Below are 14686 nucleotides of genomic sequence, written 5' to 3'. Positions count from 1 at the left end.
AATTTGCTTGCATATGTCATATTTCTCATGCTACTTGGTCTTTACAAAAAAGATAAATGGTCCTCTTCTCACTTTGAGGTAAGAATGATTTATAAGACTTCTGGAAAGAAAGTTTTCCATAGCGATCTCTTAAAACTCTCCACTAAAATGAAGAACCACTTTGAGGGAACAGAGACTATGATTGATCAGTCTTTATCTGTTTACAAGGATTCAATAGGACAAGCAGGACTCAATAATTGGCAAGATCTCCTGGGTCCTGCGCTGCTTCATTCTGGTTGAGATCCTCCGGCCTAACGGTGTGCCCAACAGCTCAGCCAATGGCAGGAAGTGGTCGAAACAGAGATGCGCTTTTTGGCCAAGGCATAGAGTGGTTATCATTCTTCTTATGGAATAGTACTTAGCTCCAATGAAATAGATAAAATTTGGAAAAAAAAAAGATATTATCATTTCTCCCCTCAAAGAAATCTTCTGTTGTTGCCTTTACAAATCATTAGCAGCTTAAGTGCTTCATTACTAAAGCCAAGCCATTTATTTTTATATTTCTTTCCTGACATGGATTTGTTTCTGCAGAAAAAAAACATTTTAGGAATCTCTCCATCATCAGTTTAGATGATAAAAAGTTTCTGAAATTAAGTATATGGAGTTTCAGCTCTCTGAGATTCTCTGCCTGCAGAGCAGATCAAGCAGCATGAGCACTCCAACTCCTAGAAGAAACAAAGCTCTCACTTTTAAACATCCATTAACCAAATAACTTTGTCTTCCTCCTTCTTAATACACTACAGTGCATTAATACACACTAGTATTCAGCTCTCAGCAATTATGTTGGAAACATGGTGAAATAAAGTTAGATATTTTGTGACCATCAAGTAATAATCTAAAGAATTTTAAAGCGAATTTAAATCCAAAGAAAATAGTTAGTTGACTTAATATTCTGAGTCAGTCTGAAGGGGCTCCGTCACTTAAAAGAGGGGAACATGAGAGCAATATTATCCTTCTCAGCTACCCTAACCATGGCTCCGTTTCATTTGCATTAACAGCTTACATAAGTGTATTTCTTGACATTACATTCAGATACCTTTCTGCAAGCCTAGACAAAGGTGGCTGATGACACATGCCCTCTTTCAACACATCAATGGTTCAAAGAGCACAGGCAGAAAACTTTGATTTTAACGACGCCAGCCCACAGCCGCAGTGGAACTGGGCGAGCCAGTAGGCCTGGAGCTACCAGAGCAGAGCTGCATGCCTGCCCACTCCAGCTGGAAAGGAACGCTCAAGGTTAGCTTCACAGGGATGGCGCGCCGGACTTGCGTCCTCCTGCTCTGTGCAGKAAGTGTCCTCACAGCAACAGCATGAAATAAAGGGACAATGTGCTTGACAGGAAATAAAAATTGGGAAAGAGTGGGTTAAGACATGAAAAATGAATAAATGGTTCTCTAGTCTTCTACAGATTCACAATTCTCAGTTGCATCTTCCAGTGCCTCATTAAAGGAGGACACCAGCCACCATTCTCCCATGGCAGTGGAACCACCACCCTTCCACACAGCATGTGACATGCTCACTCTGCAGCCTTTCCCCTCCATGGGGCTCTCCCTTCTCTCATCCATGATCCACCTTCCACAAGCCTTCTCAAGTGAGAGTGGGAAAAGAGAACAGCAATGAATTCAGTCTAATTCCATCAGGAAATCAGATTAAAAAGTACGAAACACGAACTGAAGACAAGCTAAAGAGAACGAATTTAAGATACTGGAAGTTGACAACAGTATGGGAACTAGAAAGACTTTGCAAGTTGTTAGCATTTGTTGTTTTTAATAAGTATCAGTTCATCTCAATAAAGATTCACTAAACAGCAAAAGCAGCAAAACACACATATCCTCCACCCGTATTTCTCAAGATAGGGGAGAAAGGAAATCACCAAAACGGACCCCCAGTGAAGAGGCGAACAAGCTTCTTCACTGAGAGCTAGCCCACTGCATTTTTCTTTATTGCAGGAGGGGGAGTAGCAACACTCTGGGTTCTAAAATTCAGCTCCCGGCCCTCTCTGCACTCCCCCACGTCCACCAACTGTGCCTCTGCCTCAGGACAAAGCAAGCATGGGTTGTAGCACACAGTAAGTAATCAGCAAGTACGAGGGTTTTACCAGTCCTAACTGAACAAATCAAAAAGCCATGAAACCACAATGACAGTAGACATTCCTTTATCAAATAACACACCCAAAATTACACCAAATTTTCCTAACTACATTTAAGTGCCTAACACAGAAAAGGCCACTATCATTACCCCTGCTTTACAGCTACCAAAACAGAGGTGCACACACACAGAAATTAAGCAATTTGCCTAAAATGACTCAGCTGGCCAGTGTCAGCTGGAGCTGGGCAAGCAGGGAGCCGCGCTGTCGCTGAGCCAGGAGGCCTCTCCGGCCCCAGCTCGGATCCAGGCATTCCAGAAACAGCTTGCTGCGTGTCTATAAAAAGCCCTGCTGAACGACCAGTCAGCCCTATGTCAGAAAGCAGTTATTCGTGCAGACCTCTTTTGGGGGGCTTACATGTATAAATAGACTTTTCCTGTTACGAACATGAGGAAAAAAAAAATCAGGATATTGATACACTTCATGCATTTCGTAAGTACATCATCCTCTCAGTGGGAAAGCTAAATACCAGAAAGTTAAAYCCTGCTTTTATGCAGCTTCGTTCCTGTAGACGTTCACTCTCCTGAAAGTCTCAAAGAATATTTTGTCTGCTTTTGCTGCGAAACCCTGTGCTTACTTGCAACRGTCTATAAAGAAAATCCACCCTGCGTGTATTTATTGCCAATTAAAATCCCGTGTGGTGTGTGTGCAGACTAGGTACAGCTCTGGGGCTTTTGGCAGGCAGCCACGCAGCCCTCTGCGCGGCGGCAAGGAAAGGCTGGGAGCGAGCCTCCGACCCTGACAACATAACTCACKTCTCCTTCAAAACAGGCCTGAGCGCAAGTACGTACACTCTAAAAAGTAACAACAACAAAACTCTTAACTATACTAAAGCCTTCCCCTCCGCTTTAAGACAACGAAACATTTCAGGTAGAAATGGATGAGAGGGAGGGAACGAGGCAGGGAAGGAGGAAAGAAGGCAAAGAGACGTTCTTACTGTACGTGATTACCCAGCTCCAGCCAATACTCTGTGTTTAGACAGCTGAAAGCCTGCCAAACGCTTTAGAAGAGATGTCAGAATCCCTTGCTGGTTGCCATTTTGATCAGAGTACGCCGTGTCTGCTGCGAGCCTGTTCAGTCAGTAGTTAAAAATAAACCTTGAAAGGAAACGCTTTATAAACCAGCGCCACGATCACGCAGAGCGGGTTCTCACAAAGCGGCTCCTACGGGGACGGGAGCCCCCGAAACCGGGCGGCGGGGGCACCGCGGCCAGGCCAGGCCGCGCCGCCCCTCCCCGCCGCGATAAGCGCCGCGGCCGCCCCAGCCCCTCCGCGGCGCCCGGCCGCCTCGAGCGCCAGCGCCGCGCTGCCTGCCGCCCAGATAAGCCAGGCGCGCGGCGGCCTCCCCCGCCGCGGCACCGCCGGCGCCCCGCCGCCCAGAGCTACCTTCCGCCTCTGCCCGCGGAGCCGCCCGCTGCCCCGGCTCCCCGGCGGTGCTCCCACGCCGACTGCTCTCCTCATCTTCTGCCTGCTTTATTCTGCCTGTTTGAATTGGGGCTGCACTGGAACTGTAACTACTTTTCTATTGTCGTTTTCCATGTCTGAAGGTCTCTAGGTCACTAATGATGGGCTAGAAAGCAACCAGTAAGTAATGCATAAAGACTGATAAATCTGAAAACAGAAATATTTTTATTATTTTTGACTGCAACTCTTAAGACATTTCCTATACTGAAAATTTTAAGTATCACCACCACTAGAGGGCAATCAAAACACAAGTACCTCCCATTTAAGCTTTCTATACCATACTTTAGCATCAGAAGCTACACAGCAGAGGTGGAAGTGGGATGTACTATTCTGTAAATTCCCATCCACGTACAACAAACATAAGTAGATGATTTGTTTTAACTTTTGTTCTACAAAAGTACATATTTAGAAAAGCTTAAACTTCCTATAGGTCACTATGGAAACATCCCTTCAAAGTGGCAGCACTTGAGCACAGAGAAGCTAACAGAATTTCAAACAAATCTGTTAAACCGCACACAGCAAAATTCATCTAGTTCCAGAGCAGGCAGGTATCTACCAGAGAGCCAGCCTTGTATTCCAAAGGAGGAATAATTAAACAGGCTTAAGAAGCAGAAATGAACAGCAATATGCATACCGTATGTCAGCTACAATTCTCTGTTAGGACTACCCAACTGAACATATCTAAAAGAATTAGCTGTGTGTCTGTATAGGAATAGAAGATTACTACTTGCATTCACAAAGTCTTAACAGTTTAAAGACTTTATTCTGAAAACGTGATTCCCAATACCTTTTTCACTTCCATAGTAAATACATCCCTTTTTCTCTTCTCCACAAGAAAAATCCATTTGTTTTCTCCCAACACATTCCTTAATGGCCTGATAGCAACAACAAAGTGAAACCCACAATCCGCAGCTGGAGTGGCCTAGATAGCTACTGCAACAAACTAAAGAAGAGAAGAACCAGGAGTTAAGACAACACGAAATACCATACTGACACCAACACAAGTTGTTGGGAAACGTGTTTAGCCTCTAATGCCATCCCCCTGACAGAGCACAAAGAATGCACCAGATGAAAGAGCAAGTCAAAGCACTGAAGAAATTCAAGATTATATTTCATCTTAATATGACACAGACATGGGAACACAAATTAGGAGAGGGCATTTCCAAAGAGATCAGAAGCACCCACACTATCATAGACAATCCTGGTGGCGACCAGCCAAGAGCCCAAGGGCTGTACATATTTTGCATGTACCTCATCAGATTTTTATCAAGAGAAAACATCCGTAACACTGAATTGTAATTCTACCATCCACAATAGTCACACACCAGCTAAATACCTCAACAGCTGTGTCTTTAAAAGGAAAGTTGTGCATTTAAAAGGAATAATTCACTGGTTTATTTTTTAATTGAAACTCACATGAACAAATATCCTCAGAACAGCACAAAGACATTACTAATGTTAGAGAATGGCAAATTTGCGTATTTTTTTCACAAAACCTAAACTTTGTTGCCAAGATCTAGCAAGATGGAAATCAGCCACAAACTCCATTTAGCAATCACGATCAAGTGCAAAGACACACATCAACAGTGCCTGCACTCCAGCTCAAGAAAATCAGCAAAAGATCGTCATCTTGAAAGGCTAAATATCTCAGATTCAAATGACCACAACATGACACAAGACAGTGACRTGCTATCAGATAACAGTTCACCTGTACTCACAACATAAAAGCAAAATCACAACACTGCTGGATAACAACACATCCAAGAGGAAACCAACCTGTACACTGTGAAATGTCAGTGAAAGCTACTCTATAAGAGGGTATAGTTCTGAGTGGTCTCATGAAGAGCAACAATCTAGTTTTTCTTTCTTTTCTTTAATTAACAAACTGTAAGAGTCACTTAAAAAAATAAAATCCTGTTTAGCCTCCCACCTGGCTACAAGTAAGAATTCATTTATTACCTATGCTGTTACCCACAGCTTTCAGCCAACATACTAATTACAGAAACTGCATAGCATAGAAGAACAAGTGAGAGAAATACAGTGCATAGAGAGAAGAAAATAGAGAAAACACCACACACTATTCAATTGAGAGGGAAAAAAAATCCCACCCAGGTAAGTGGACCAGAAGCAAGAAATTCTTCATTCCCTTTCAAGAAAGGAAAAAAAAAAAAAAAAAAAAAAAAAAAAAAAAAAAAAAAAGGAGGGCAGGAAGAGGAAGGCAAGAGTCACGCAAGTACAGCCTCTGCTTTAATGGAAACAGAAGCAAAGCTTGCTTGTGTCCAGAAGAATAATTCCTGTAATTCCTGGAGAGGCGCAGAGCAACTGAAGGCCCAGGATGCATAAGGGGCAAAGAGAGTAAAATTAATGCAAGGTTCCCCATACAGGTCAGCTGGTGAGCTGGTGGACTCAGGACTTTGTATCTGGGCAGCAAAACTCAGTGTGGTTGAAGGAGACTGAAGAGAGAGAGGTGGCCCAGCTATTAAGGTTCAACTTGTGTAGGTACTGCATCAATACAAGTGTCTTAGGCAAGATGACATTGGATGGCTTATGAGCAATAGAGTGGCACAGACTTAAATTGATCTGAAAATCCCAACATATATTGCAACTTCCTGGTGCCTTTGAAGCCACATATGCATCTTTACATACCATTTATTGCCTTGTACTGTAAGTAAATTCTACAGGAGGTAGTGGCAAAAGACTAATACAGTACCAAAGAAAAGCTTTCCTCTGCAGAGCCTTCACACAATATTAATCCTTAAAATTGCTCATTCACTAAGTTAGTGCATATGGCTCACTGATCATGTCATCACTGACAGCATCTTGAAATTTAAAAATGCAGTTCCATACATGCAAAGAACCAATTAGACATGGTTTGGGTTATACGGGCAACTAATAGATACGCATTCACAAGCRATTTCACAAGAAAGGCAAGCGAACAATTAAGTATGCAGTAGCTTCGTCTTACAGTATATGTGCCTGGGGTATATAGTAAGTACCAAGTCAAGACACTGTTAGATGTACACGAATTATTGCTACTTCTCACACATTTCAGAAGCTCATTAAGCACCCTGAACATTAAACAAAGACAGTATTTTATTATACTACACACATTTTATTGCTACATAGGTATTAGAACACAGCCAGTTCCTGCAGAAGAGAACATGGCATTCTGCGATTGGCATGAAAAGGCTGTGTTGCAGCTGTGCAATGGAAAGTTTCTTGGACATTTTCCTTGTCCGTTAAAATAAATTCAGCAGAATTATACACAACCTTGGGTACTACTCACTTTGCTAAACCTACTCTAAATGCCCACACAAAGTAGAGAAAATTTCCATTAACATCTGGCAACTTAATTTGTGCTGGGGCCTTGGGCATAAGAGAAGCAAGGAAAACATCTCATCTTTCAAATCTTGCTATGAGATGTAGTTTTTTTTTTTTTTTTTTTTTAACTAGAATTTTTCTTTCTTAGTAATCAGTATCAGCTACCAGTTCTCACCACAGAACTTTAAATGAAGGTAACTCACTCTCCCCTAAACACAGAACCTGGATCTAGACATTAGTCGTGAACAAGACCCAAACACAAATATTTCTGATCACTTGTCAGCTGAAAATTGCACATACAAATTGTGTCTCTGTTCCTTCCAAAACAAACTCACTGACAAATACTTTTAACCTATCTAAAGTCCACCTCTTTGAGGCCTGGTCTGCTTTCATCTAGCTAGCACTACTTTATTTAATAAGATTTTAATGCGTAGTATGTGATGAAAGAGTTCAGGGAGAAATATGCTTTCACAGCTCCCAGGCATTTCAAAATGAACTTTCAAATACTGCTTATATCACTTGTCTGTGACAGGTGAGGAAAACAACAGCATGGGCAGAAACTCAATTCATATCTACACTAAAAGATCATGCAGTTTGACAGGAGCTCAGTGTCAAGCTTTATTAGGGTATGGTTTCACAACCAGGTTAGACCACTCAAAGACTCAGCACTGTCAGATCAGGCAGTCCAACCTTGCCTCACCTCAGTGTCACCACTCTAGGCACCTTCTCACTCTCTCCTTCCTCCTGGCTCTGGCAATTGCAAGGCTCAAGGGTAGGTCAGAACAGATCAGTGAAAAAATCTGCTGATCCAAGTCATCCCAAGGTGCAATGCTAGCAGTGCTAGCAAGACAGAGACCATGGGAATGTGTATCTGATCTCATAGAGGTGAAAACTAGCAAGAAGGTAGGTCTTGACTTAACAATCACTTCATAGTTCTCCAAAAAATTATAGTTCTTAAAATTCTAAAAATTCATCTGCCTAATAAAAATTATATTCTAATCAGAATATTACTTCTCTTTCTGTTTTAGTTTAAAAACAATAAGGTAGAAAAGTTCCTATTTTCATTATGTATTTTACTTCACTTTCATCACACAATCGTCAGCTACCTCTCCTGATACAGATTTGATTCAATTCCTGACAGGCTGGTTCTTGCAATTTCTTGAGACTATTTAATAGGAAACTACTTGCATGTCTGCAAATATTTAGTTCTTGAAAAACTATATACACCRTCAGACCTTTAAGAAAGTTTTAGAAGAGCGGCTGCAAGAAAGGTTGACAAAAGGTCTTTCTACACTGCAATTCCACCATGCAGGCGAGTATGTTTTATCATAATGATGGGCTGAGATCAGATTTTAAAACTGCTGCACTTGCGTCAGGTCACCAGCACAACCGAAGCCCAAGGTTGTGTCACAGTCTGTGTACAACACTGAGATGCCCACTATCCCCACACCAGCCCTGTCCTACAATTTGGCTTTAACCCCTTCAGAGAATTACACTATAATCTTATCAGAAAATTGAGACAGTTGAAGTTAGAGTGCGAGTTCAACAGCTATTAATTTAAGGCCATGATTTTTAAAGGCTTTTCATTAACTTCTTAAATATTACATGAATAGCCTGTCAAAGTTTCCCAGAACTCTTCAGCCAGCATTTTTGAAACTTTTCTGAAAACAGGTCGTCTCAGCAAAAACCCAACCTCTCCTCTAAAAAAAGTTACAGTAGTTCAATCAAAAAAAATTTGAACACACTGCTTAGCCTTGGGGGAGTGGGGAGGGGAGTGTCTTTCTCTAATTTAATTACTAGGGTCTGATTATATAATGTGAAGAGTATTTAAAAACCATCCCTCACACTCACTGTATCAAGTCTAACTGAAAGGTAAACATAGCCTAGATCCCACAGGCATTAATTAAGCAGTATCTCACTACAGAGTTCTGTGTTTTCACATATGCAGGGACCTTAAAAGGTGTAAATGTTTTTTTTATTTTCAGCCTCTGATGTTATCAGGCTGGATCATTGGGAGCCTAATAGCAGGTAAGTGAATCCACRGACTGCTACTCAAAGCACTCATCACTGGTCACTGTGGACAGACTCCCTCCAATGACCCTTTAAGTATTTCACCACTAGTAACAAACTTCACTTGCACATCAATAATCCCAGCAGAATTTTGCCATCCAGGGCAAGTCTCATCCTCTACAATTATCTTCTTCGGCTCTACAATGTTAGCACAAGAATACTCTACTTATCCCCCATAGCACAAGCATCCTAACCAGAACACAACTCATGGAATTTTGATAAAAACCTGCTCAAAATGTTTTTATCCATTTCATTGCTTTGGCAGAATCACACAACTGCAGCATGAATCAGCAAACACACACAGGTGCTCCATAAAGTCAAGCTACCAAATACACAAACAAGCAGGACAGGAGAGAGAAACAAGCACAGAAGTAACATAGAATAATTACCAAGCAGAAAAGAAAGCTGCTGAGGTATATGGCTCTCTGAAGTATTACTGGACAAGTCACAAAAGCATGCCCCTTCTTGTTCAAAGGGAAGGGGCAAGGAAGACAGGAAATACTCTGGGAAAAGCACTCTAGAATCAGGCTTTACACCTCTGGCTCATTTCTAATGGATTAAGGTGGGATTAGAATAACATTCTTCAAGAGCAGTAGGTTGCTAAAAGTAGGAAAGGTTAACGGATAGGAAAAAGTCAGGTATTTGTTTTGTTTGCCGTTTAAAGCTTAACTGCTCCAAAGTGTCAGCAAGCCAACAGAAGCAGAATATAAATTAAGAAAGTATTTTTAGAGCAATCAGACTGAGAACAGAAGTTCCTAATACTCCACAGGCTCATGTCGCGCAACATATTTTTATTTCAGATTCTTTCATTAACTATTCTTTTGGAGTCCAAAAAGCAGAGTGCAATTAGCGATATAGAGAAAGAAGGAAACACCCTGCTACATAAGCAAGTAAAATTCTCCAGAGATTATATTACCCCACCACAGAATTTTAACAATATTGTTTTACAATTTAGCCCTGCCTGTTTGGACAGACCAGAGCCATATTACTCTGTTCTTAAATACGAAGTACAGAAAATGTTATATTATGTTACATGCACGGTAGCCCATTTTCCTGCCTCAAAGCAAACCAACAAGGTAGGTGCATTGGTCCTAGGACTATGTAAGGTTCTTCTACAGCCCCATCAACCTTTCCCCTTCCAGAAAGATTATGCAAGTTGGACACTATCACGGAGGCACACAGAACTTCAAACGTTATCTTTTCAGATTCAATGAAGTTCAATCTCCATTTTAAGATGAATGTAATTCACAGCTGGGTTTAGAGTTAAGGCAAAGAATAGTATTTCAGCTTCTCCTTCCTAGAACTGAGATTTGTCCCTCCTACCCCACTGTCTAATCTCAAAGTTACTTCTGTTTTGTTCACATTAGAGCTCTAGTCTAACTCTGTTTTCATTCTCTCTCATGAGCCTGCCTTGGTCTTGTGTTAATTCTCTCCCCTTGCTTTAGTCCCACACCCTTGAGGCACCCTGCAAGTTGCTCTCCTTTCTCATTTGATGCTTCATGAAGCTCCATCACAGCTCTCCATCCCTGTTCCTCTCAAGTCACACCTGTGCCAGTCTCACCCACAAACACTAATTCAGCCATCATTCAAAACAGTATGCTAAAAGAGTTGGAGCTCTCTACTCAGATCTTTCTTCCTTTTCAAATTACTACACAGACATTTGGTAATTGCCGTTTTAGTCTCATCCATCTTGATCTTACAGGCAAACAGTTCTTTATCTGTGTCCTCCTGGTGAAAGGAATTATCTTTTCCCAGTCACAAAGTCATAATACATGTCGTCATTACCATGTTATTTAACCCTCAGTCTAATAGTTGAGCATCTTATCTCTCCCTCAGTCAAGCGTATTCCAAATATGTATGCTTGTGATACTTTTTTTTAGAGCTCTGATATGCATTCCCTTTCCATCTATTTAGCTATGAGTTTTCAAACTCATACATTCCACACAGCCTTGACAAACCTGACTGTACTTATATCTTCAAAAAGCTGTTCTGTTATTTATTCAGACTTTTGTTTTAATTACCCTTAAAGATCCTGAAATCAACCAATCAAATGACTGTTCACCACCTAAGACAGAGTGACTGACCTCGCATATACTTCTAGCCAACTGCAAACATGAAGACAGACAAGCTAAAACACTCTTTATGGGCAAGTCTAGCTTTGGATTTCTGAATGTAGGACCAGTTCATAGAGCAACTCATTCACAATCATGTAGAAAWTAAGTCAAAACAGCACGAGCACTCCCTCTTGATCAAAGTGAGCTGATGACATACATCCACTGGCAATTTGCAAGGCCTGACATCAACACGCAGGATCAAGCTGTGATTGTTACCATAACAGGCAGAAGACAAATAGTAGTCAGAGATAACCTTTATGAAACGCTTCTAAAAGGGAAGAAAGTGCCAAACACACATAGGATCAGGAGCCCTTTTAACTAATGAGACAAGGAGTAAGAAACCATTCTGAATATAATGGAACAAAAAAGATAGCATTATTTCAGACAGAGCAGGGGTCCATCCAACTTTCTTTTCAATATGAGGAAGTATTCAGCATAAAGCTATTTTCCTCCACAATGAAAGTGAACAAATCAGAGTAAATATACTTCCTCCAAACAACCTTTTGTGGAAACCACTCCTACAAAAGGTGCAAAGATCATTTACAAACCTACAAGGAAGTATATTCTGGATGCCCTGGAAGTTTTCAAAACCGAACTGTCCAGCACAATTGATAATACTGGTGAATAGGTCTACCAGTCAGTATCAAAAGGCTTCCATTTCCTCATTGATGCTTAGTGGAAACACAAAGCTAGATCAGCAAGGTCAGATTCTGCCTCCATAGGAATATGTCAATTTAACTACCTCTGAGTTTCATGCTGCAAAACTTTCCACTCAAAGAAGCAACAACCACCAACCTTGGGTTCTCAACAGCACAGATCTAACTCTAGAGCTCTGAAGATCGGTTTTTCGGTAACAGGAGCACAGCTGCTGAGATAAATCAGTGGCTAATATGTCTGCTTGTGAGTGTTTACTTAGGCCAGGAATCATCTTAAATTCAGCTGGACTAGACTCTTAAGGAAACCACAATAAAACGGACTGAGGCATCTAAAATGATTCTCAGAAAAYAGACCAGACTGGGCATGAAAACATTTGGGCTTGGCTTGAATCAGAAACCACATGACCAAGACACCTCCAGGCAACTGAGCAAAGGAATGCAAAAGCTGCACAAAGGTAGGCAGCAGGAGGCTGGAGACCCACACACTCTTTCTGTATCTTCCACATCTCCAAAGGTTTGCAATAGCCCTTTTATGCTTTTCATGGTTTTTACAGAACCAATCAGCTGCAGGAGGCATGTACTACCAGCTCTGTTGGGAAAAAAAATAAAAATAAAAAATAAAATGGGTTAAATTATGCAAATCCAAATCCATTTTAAAATACACATCCAACTGACTAAGACTTTACACATTTCCAGTGTCTCTTACCATATTCCATCAATACACACCAACTCTGACGACACACACACACACGCTCCACCCTTGTTTCAATAAAGCACACAAACTGTGGTATAGACAAGCTTTCCCAATTCTAAGCAGCAAACACAGACAAGTCTTCTGATACCAGAAGAGCTGTAATAGCTTGTCTCCTTTATGATTTAGATGAGTCAGTGTCCACACTCTTAACTTTCAGCTTTACAGTATTAAACAATGCAAGTGAACTAAGTATTCTTATAAATGTTCAGTGAGGTCAAAAAAATCTGATGGACAACTATACCATACCGGAAGGGACAGATGATGGGGTAAGTAGTCCACTGACCAGAAACTTCCATTTCCTACTCTCAACAATAGAGAGATTTAAAATTTACAATTTTAAGACAGAAATAAGTAGCATGGTAGCTATCATTTAAAAACAACCAACTCAAAATATCTTAGGAGTGAACAGGACTGGAGGAACAGGCCAGGAAAAGAAGCAGAGATCAAATTTAAATATTTAATATGATATAGCATAGAAAACCCGCAGAATACAATGCACACATCTGCAGGCTAGCACAGGAAGTTCCTGGCCACGATATAAACATCACACTTGATTTCAACAGTTTCACTTCTGAATAGATTTAGCATGATCCCTTGACTGAAAGCTGCCATTACTACATGTGGCTCAAAGCTGTTCAAAGAAACACTCCTTGCTTCAGGCCCCTATGTCCCCATCTCGGGATGGGGCACATTTGGTTCAAACCAGGAACAGAGCTTCTAGTTGTTTCCTCTAGAAGAAACCCAGCATATATGCCCAAATCACTCTACAGCTCACAGTAAAACGCTCGGAGGATTTTCTTTCAAAAACAATACAAATACAAAATACAAATTCCAATACAAAACTCTGATGTAGTTACAGTCATAAGACCATCTGTCCCTGAAACTATATTTTAAGTTCAGACTTACTGACAATGCTTCATGCCCAGCTTTCCATCTCCACCTGATATCCATGGTTACCTACAGGAGGTGAATAAGCAGGACTTAGGGTGGGGGGGACAGGAAAAAAGGGGGACTATGAATTAATTTATCTGAAAAAAAAAAAAAGGAGAAACTGGCTTGCACACTTGAATAAAACCCCACTGCTATTTAAATAAGTTAATGTTTAGTTTTACTTTATTACTTCTTGGTCTCTGCAGCTGTCTCCTCTCGCAGTTGGCACTGATCACTGCCAATCTGGGACTTATTTCCAGTGAAGACAGCATTGTTCTATTGGCTACTAAGGCAGCGCATGCACCATTAATGGAGTTTTTATCTCTCCATTTTCCTGTCAGCACAGAACCAGCCAGTCCGACTCTGTTAACATTAAGAATGCTTATTTTTCCCCCATTCACTATCTGTAAGCCAAAACAACATCTGGAACTTCAGTTTGCCATACAAAGAAGGGAGACTGATTAAAACTGGAAAAAGCTACATACCAGCTTCCAGAGCATTTTAAGTTTCTGCTTTTATCCAAATTTCCCACATGTACCTTTTCTTGGAAATAAATTCAGTTGCTAATACAGACTCTCAAACAYAATGTAAAAAAACCTTTCAACTTCAAATTAGGCACAAACGATTATCAGCAAAATACGAGTCACAAAACTGATAAAAGCTTAGGATAAGAATTTAGCATAGATCTTTAAACAAAACACAAAGGCAAGATACCAGTCACTTAGAAAAGGAAATTAAGCATAAAGAAATATTAGTAGTGTTACTTGATAAAGTAATGGAAGAAAACCAGCATCATTTCAGCACACATGTATGTCCACTTTAACAGACAGCTGTCTCCAATGTCATTTTAGTAAACTTTTTGCAGAGACCACATTCAATGAGTCAAGAAAATCAGTACAGAGAAAAAACCACAACCACGCTGTAGACAGGCACAGAATTCGAGCGTATACCAACTGCTCTTTTGTGGAAAGACACACCAGGTAAACACAGACTTTCCTCATCAACATTGAACTCGTAGTAGTTAATTAACAGAAGTCGTAAAAACTGGCTGTTTTCTAACCTGCTATCACACTGAAGAGTTATGAATTTAATGTTTCCCACCAAAGAAACACTCCCCGGTGCGCTTCTCGCCTCCTCCCAAACCGCCCCGCCAGGACCCGCGCCCGGCCCCGCCGCCCGGCCCGGGCCGCCCC

The 14686-nt window shown here is 41.0% G+C and overlaps 1 protein-coding gene across 4 annotated transcripts in view; it reads right to left on the bottom strand.

Annotated features, from left to right (window-relative positions):
• Positions 1-14686, bottom strand: part of ACVR1 (activin A receptor type 1) — a 49712-nt gene that overhangs the window by 34717 nt on the left and 309 nt on the right. Inside the window, exons 1-2 of one of the 4 annotated variants that reach the window (XM_085304324.1) lie at positions 13470-13524; positions 12224-12398 (exon numbers count right to left, since the gene is read on the bottom strand). The exons of 1 other annotated variant lie outside the window; for it this stretch is intronic. In XM_085304324.1, the coding sequence (XP_085160450.1) occupies positions 12224-12315 (92 nt within the window). In that variant the 5' untranslated portion in view covers positions 12316-12398; positions 13470-13524. Of the gene's footprint in view, positions 1-3570; positions 3755-4435; positions 4707-12223; positions 12399-13469; positions 13525-14686 lie in introns of those variants that run through there. 2 more of the 4 variants (XM_085304327.1, XM_085304326.1) reach the window with 2 other exon arrangements.

Source organism: Rhea americana, unplaced genomic scaffold (genome assembly GCF_003343005.1).
Source record: "Rhea americana isolate MKP2758 unplaced genomic scaffold, rheAme1 scaffold_206, whole genome shotgun sequence".
NCBI classification, from domain to species: Eukaryota; Metazoa; Chordata; class Aves; order Rheiformes; family Rheidae; genus Rhea; species Rhea americana.
The sequence above is the reverse complement of the archived record's forward strand: the minus strand, read 5'-3'. Positions and strand labels throughout refer to the sequence as shown.